Genomic DNA, 6,662 nt, shown 5'->3' with positions numbered 1-6,662 from the left:
CATCAGCATCAGCATCAGCATCAGCATCAACGCCATGGCGGCAGGGGAAGTGGTGGTGATGGGGATCGGGTGTAATGTTTTTCGATCGATGTGGCTACGATATAGCATTCTTGATTTTGTATCTTATTACTCTGTACTCTATGCATATTATGGTTCTTATTCTTGGATTGGATCTCCCCTTTGTTTTTTCATCTTTTTTTTCTTCATCTTTTTTTTTTTTTTTTCGATTGACTTTTTACGTCCTGTATTTCCCTTTTCTCCGGCATAGCATTGAGATCCCCCTTTTGACATTTTTTCTTCTTCTTCTTCTTCTTCTTCTTCTTTCCGCCGTCTTTCTTTTCGACATTGTTGCAAGCGATAGACGAAGTGGAGTTTAGCGGGGTTTGGTGTACATACTTTCTATTTTCTCTGTATGAACATACATTGTTTAAGGCTCATAGGTAAATATCTGATGGCAATAGAAACTTTCCATTCCATTTCATACAAGTAGCATATGTCATAGAGTGATACAAGAGTGTCAAATGTCCGACAATATATAGGTATTTTTCTATACCTCACACACTAACCATAAAGTAATGTAAATATCCATTCAGGTTACATCCTCCGGGCTGGTTGCCCCAGAAAAGTCAGGGTCAGCTGTTGACTCCTTATATGTACTTCTATCCGCACTGCGTCTCCATAGAAGCTAAGCGAGAGATTTGAAAAGAGGTAATATATATATATTCTCCCGCGGTATCACAGGCCCCGACTCCTGAGCTATCCAGCTCTGCCTGAACGGTAGATCTTCAGCTGAGCAGGTTCCCGGAGTTGGTTTTTGTTGCCAGAGCTCCATGGAGGGGGCAAAAGGAGGGGGGGGGGGGCAATGGGGGCAAAGGGGCAAACTGCAAAGTGGGCACTCGAGGCTTGGGGGCCCCCTCGGATTGATGCGGTGGGTAATTAAACTCAACTAGCCACCACAGAAATCGAAAAAGGGAGTAAAAACCAATTTTTTTTTTTTTTTTTTTTTTTTTTTTTTTTTAAAAAAGGGTTTGTCATATGAGAAGAAAGAATGGAAATTTAACCTTGAGAAAAAAAAAAAAGGCGGGAAGCACGGGGTTAAAAGGGTGGAGAGTGAGAGGTTCGGATGGGAGAGGGATAGGTTGAGGTTTAGGTGAGGTGAGGTGAGGTGAGGTGAGGGGTAAAGGAAAAAAACACTAGAGACGGTTGACGGTTGTTGGCTGGCTAAGAGAGGTTAACCTAGGCGCAGGCATGGGACATGGGGACGGGAACGGGGATTCAAGGAAATTAGATCATTGTGGCCTGCTCCGGAACAAGTACATGACAATGTGGTGGTGGTTATAGAACATTGGAGGATGGGGATAGCTATAGCTAAGCTGCCCCAGGGTACTACCCGGACGGAGGAGGCACAGACACGGCGTTGTATCTAGACAGCTTTGTTCAGCTTGGTCGAGAGCCTATGTATGGTGATATTTATGAAGCAGTTATGTATGTATATGTAAATAGAATGAAACATTAATATGAAATATGCTCATTTATCCATGAGGCATTGGGATTGAAGCAGCACGGTACGGACAGGAGTTAATGAGTAACTCTAATAGAGCTTGTTCTTGTCGGACAACCAACTCAACACCTGGGTCGGCATGTAGTTAACTGGCAGTTGGTTATTTGTCCCTGGAAGAAGTATTGGTGTCGATTATTGCCGGATGAATTCAACCGTTGCAGAATCTCCGATCGGATTGCGTCCCAATTGGTGTGCAGTCATATATTCAAAGACTCATCCACAGAGAGAATCTGCAGGAGGAGAGAATGATCATTGCTCACTAGTTCAAGCTGGTTTGAACGGGATGCCAATGAACTTGAAAAACCCTAACCTGAAGCCACCGACCCCTCCTTCGACCTGGTCTGACCCCTCCACGAGTCCCAAGCCTCGAGCCTTGTTTAAAAATAAATAAAAAGGAAGTTTAAAAATAAAATAGCAAAAACCCTGAAAAAAGGCGACCGGCAGATTGCCCGTCGAAGGCAAGCCAATTTTAGGCCATTCAGACCCTGTGCAACCGATGAGCGCGGACGAAGAGAGCAAATGAACAACCCGCTGGCAGCTGGCAGCTGGCAGCTGGCAGCTTGGCCCAGCTCTTGAGAGAAAAGTGTCAATGTCAAGCCGTAGCTCCAGCTCGTCTCCCCTTCCTTCAGCTGAAATCAAGCTAAGAAACTATCAGAGTCGCAAGTTAAGACGAAACTAGTTGATTTAAAGAGATTATTAATATAAGATGACGTTTCCCACACCGTTACAGCCAGGGCCGAGGAAACACAGCGGATGTAACTATGTCGACGGTATCCTTGCCCGGCTGCGGAGGAAGCATAAACCACCAGCAACCAGCACAAAGTAAAATAACTTCGGAGCGTTGATGTCCACAACGGAATCTCTTTTCAATGAAGTAAACTTAAACTCTCCAACGGCTTAAGTCTCTCTCTCAGAGCAGTTGTTAACTCTGCTGCTTTTTCTGAACTTTCTAATTATTCTGACGATAGATATTCTGCTCCGCACCTCCTCTCCTCCCGGCAGCTCCGGCTAATACTTGTGTTATTTCTGCTTCTGCTTTTGTTGCCTCTTCTCATCTTCGTCTCATCTCGTCTCATCCAACCATCGCATCCCGCCAATTCCAGCTCTGCTCTCTCCTCCCCCTAAATTTTCAAGCTACCTACCCACCTTCATCCACTCATCCACTCATCCACTCATCCACTCATCCACTCATCCACTCATCCACTCATCCACTCATCCACTCGTCGTCGGTTACCAATAGGCTCTTTTAGTAAGGTTATTTTATTCCCAAGTTCCACGGTTTCATCATCGAACCGGGCGCCATCTTCCACTCTCTCTCTCTCTCTCTCTCTCTCACACACACACACACACACTCTCACTCTCACTCGCTCTCTCGCTCTCTCGCTTTCTCCGACCATCGCCCAACCAACTCCGACCATTCTCTCCCACTTTCAAAACCCCCTCGCAACGCCCACGATAAACCGCCCGCCGTCCGCACAGCTCCTTTTTCCGTGATTTTTTTTTTTTTTCTTTTTTCTTTTCTTTTCGCTACCTGTTGGACTCTTCTATTGTTCACACATGTCAACCATCCACCGCCTCTCCAAATATTTCAATCTGTCCTAGCCGACCGATTTCTTCCCCTTCCGCATTCCTTTTTTAACCCCTTTCGTTCCCTCGCCTCCTCTCCTCTCTCTTGAGTTCCTCTTCCACCTATTAATCCATCATCTTGCATCTTCCATGCAGCTATCCACTTCAACCTTGCACACAGCTATTCTATCGTGATCCTCAGGATTAGCATTATTGTTACCTACCCGGGTACCTAGGTGGCATATCCATCATTTTCACCAGTCTGCTTATTTGCCAACCATCCATTCACCCATTCCACCCATCCAACCGGCAACTCCTCTTTTCTCTCGCTCTCTCTCTCTCTCGCTCTCTCACCCTCGACCATCCCCAACCATCCCATCTTGATCACATTTTAATTTTGGGAGAGCATGCGCAGCAGCTTCTCTTCTCGTCAGCTGTTGTCAATCTCTCCAAATCTTCATCCTCGTCGCTACCGCCAGCGCATCATCGCGATCATCTAACCCGACTCCCGCTCTTCCCGATCAACCTGAATCACAGCTTCACGGCTCCTACAGCTGGAACCAACATTAAACCAATATCTTTGCGGAGTCGATAACGTAGTCTCCGTTGTAAAGAATTATTTAAACAAGACTATCATTATCCGTTTCCGTTTTCAATCACGATTCGATTCCGGCCCAGCGCACACCTCGTTATCGATAGTTATCTCATCGTTTTTCGAGTAGGCCGTTTTGACTGCCCTTTATCTAACTGCTGGACTTTGGAATCGACCAAAAATCGCTCCTTCAAAAGCCCCTCCATCTTCCCCGCCACCAACGCCATCCTCACAGATCACGAGAGAAAATAGATACATATATATTGTTTGAATCACAGAGAAGAAGGAAGAAGAAGAAGAAGCAAGAGTTACAAAAAGGCCAGGAAAATAGGCAGAAGGGTTACATGCAGACAATGCCACCGCGAGCTTCCCTGACCAGTTCCTTTTCCGTCTCCGACGCCAACAATGAAGTCGTCTGTCCCTTGACCAACAATGACGGCTCCAATTGTCGTAAACGATGCTTGGGCGTGAGTTTGCCCAAATTTGTTCTTCCTCCCCTGCGCACAATTGCCTCCCCCTCCCCCTTTCACCCCCATGACAAAGAGCAAAATAAGAATAAAAAATACAATATAAATCAAAAAGGATAAAATAAACATTATATTGCGACTACAGCTCTATAAGCTATCCCACCCAGCCATTTCCATCTCGAGCTCTTCCCTAATTATGTATAATATAGGAAAAACGCTACCGCTCTATGCAAGAGCACATCCGCCGTGCCCATCCAAACCACTACATCCCCAAGCTACCCGCAACTGAAGAAAGCTTCCAGCTTATGGTGAACACCCCACCAGAGCAGAGGTCACATGGCCTTCCTCAGCCCAACACGTCCCATCCGCGACGGGGTCCTGGTGCGTATTCCCTGTAATCTGTTATCAGACCATTTGAAGATTGCTATTGTTCTTGTTTGATTTAAAAGGTGTGGGGTTGCTGACGAATTTCCGCTTTTTTGCGTTGCTTGGCATTGTTTTAGGTGACCCTGGCGATAGGGATATCTTTGGTACTTCACACGATCGAAGCTCTCCCAGGACTCCTCGAACGCTTGATGAAGCGCATCCAGCTGCAGCTACTGCGGCTGTTGCGTTGGCGCAGCTTCATCACCATCGGTTGACGGGAGATTGGGATTCTGAACCGGTGTGTTTTCACCTACCCACACCTATGTTCTTTTTTATTCATCATGTCCCCATTACTTTTGCCGCACACATACCCTGAAAACCCAATGCGCAACCACCAAACCAGCTAAAATAAAACCAGGACATCCACTCTGACATTGATATCCGTCGCGACCGCATGCGATCCTCGATTGAACTCCCTCCTCTCCGCGACCATTTCAAACAACAACGTCACCAACAAGACGCCACAATTCCCCCCTTCCAATCCACTTCCTCTGTCTCACGACCACGCGAACTCCTCCCTTCTATCCTCTCCCACTCTCCGCCAGGCCGCTCCTCGACACTGCCTCCCATCCAACGGCGGGAGAAGCTGCAGCGTTCACGTAAGGGTTCTTTGACACAGTCTGCGCGGAGGGCTCGGCATGAACGAAATCGATCAAAGGAGTTTGGACGCAGACCCAGCTTGAATGAGCGGAAGGCATTGTCCGCTGAACCGCAGACGGCGGCCTGGGTACAGGGGAAGAGGTGGGAGGATTTGATCGAGGCGGCGACGTCCGCAACCGAGGTTGATGATCGGGATTTGACGCCGGTATGTATCATCAAGGAGATATGCGGTTGCCCTTGCGTTCAAAACTTTCCTGCCGCTTTAATATAGAAAACCATAACACTAACCATTAAACTAGGTTTCCAAATCTCCCCAATTCAACCCCTTCAACCATAACGTCACCTCCGCCCCTTCAACGACAAAACACCGCTCCTCCCTCCCACCCGCCTTCCAATCCTCATCAATACCGGGCCTCCCCACCCCGCAACCGCACTACCGCCAACTCCCACCGCCCTCACTCTCCTACACAGCCTCCCCCCTGCAAAAAGCCCTGACTCCACCCCCCTACGAACCCCACAACAGCAACCCCAACCCTAATGTCGCAGACAACGACCTGGAACCCTTCCCCTCCATTGAATCCTCCCTGGACTCCACCTCCACCTCCTCAATCTCCATCTCAACCTCCATATCTGGCAAAAACTTCCACATGTCCTCCACAGGCCTCGCATCGGGAACGTCAAATAACTCAGACTCCAGCCCCATCCAGCCCCCCGCGCCCCGACCATCACTCCCAAGCTCATCATACAACACGCACAACCCTTCGTCGCATCCGCAGCAGCTGCAGAATCACCACCACCACCATCATCATCACCACCACCAACAGCAGCAGCAGCAGCAGCAACAGCATTACCATCACCTCTACAACCCCAACCACCGTCCCCACCACCGCCTTTCCAACCCCACCCCCCTTTCCTCCTCCAGCATCACATTGGCCGGAAACAAAGGCATACAGATCTACTGCGCCAACTGCTCGCGCCCCTGGCCCGTCCGCGACTGCTTCGCTTGCACGAACTGTATATGCGGCGTGTGTCGTGAGTGTGTTAGTGTAGTTATGGGCGGAGGAGGAGGAGGGGGTGGCTTGCAGACGACGAGCGCTGGGCAGCCGGCGTCGATTTTGAATCTGAGCGGCGGCGCCGATGGGGATGGTGGTGCTGGGAGTGGGAGTGGGAGTGGGAGTGGGAATGGGAATGGGAATGGGGTGAGGCAGGAAGGTATGCAGGTGCAGGGGCAGGGACGGAAGGGGTGTCCGCACTGTGGGATTATGGGGGGATTGTGGAAGGGGATTCAGTTGGATTTTCGGTGATCTCAAGTTATATATATAATTATTGTTGGGGGGCGGGGCGGGGGGGTGGAACCCCCCTCCCCCTTCTTTTTATATGCCCCCCCCCCACCGTACCACCCTGGTTTTTCGAATGAGATTACCCCCACCTTACAATTTGTTCCTTTCCG

The 6,662-nt window shown here is 48.9% G+C and overlaps 2 protein-coding genes across 2 annotated transcripts in view; both read left to right on the top strand.

Annotated features, from left to right (window-relative positions):
• PADG_11653 (uncharacterized protein) overlaps nt 1-75 on the top strand; it is a gene marked incomplete at both ends in the record, with an annotated part of 1,725 nt that extends 1,650 nt beyond the window's left edge. The window contains one exon of the mRNA XM_010761582.1: nt 25-75. Coding sequence (XP_010759884.1) covers nt 25-75 — 51 coding nt within the window. The remainder of the gene's footprint in view (nt 1-24) is intronic.
• A 3,997-nt stretch (nt 76-4,072) lies between these two features.
• Nucleotides 4,073-6,516, top strand: PADG_03754 (uncharacterized protein; the record flags this gene model as incomplete). Its single annotated transcript, XM_010760865.1, has 5 exons — nt 4,073-4,186; nt 4,396-4,561; nt 4,690-4,850; nt 4,971-5,417; nt 5,512-6,516. 5 exons carry the CDS (start codon nt 4,073-4,075, stop codon nt 6,514-6,516), a joined length of 1,893 nt encoding a protein of 630 aa, XP_010759167.1.
• Nucleotides 6,517-6,662: the final 146 nt, after the last annotated feature.

The sequence above is a fragment of the Paracoccidioides brasiliensis genome, assembly GCF_000150735.1.
Source record: "Paracoccidioides brasiliensis Pb18 unplaced genomic scaffold supercont2.4, whole genome shotgun sequence".
NCBI classification, from domain to species: Eukaryota; Fungi; Ascomycota; class Eurotiomycetes; order Onygenales; family Ajellomycetaceae; genus Paracoccidioides; species Paracoccidioides brasiliensis.
Note: the sequence above shows the minus strand (reverse complement) of the source record. Positions and strands in the feature narration are given on the sequence as shown.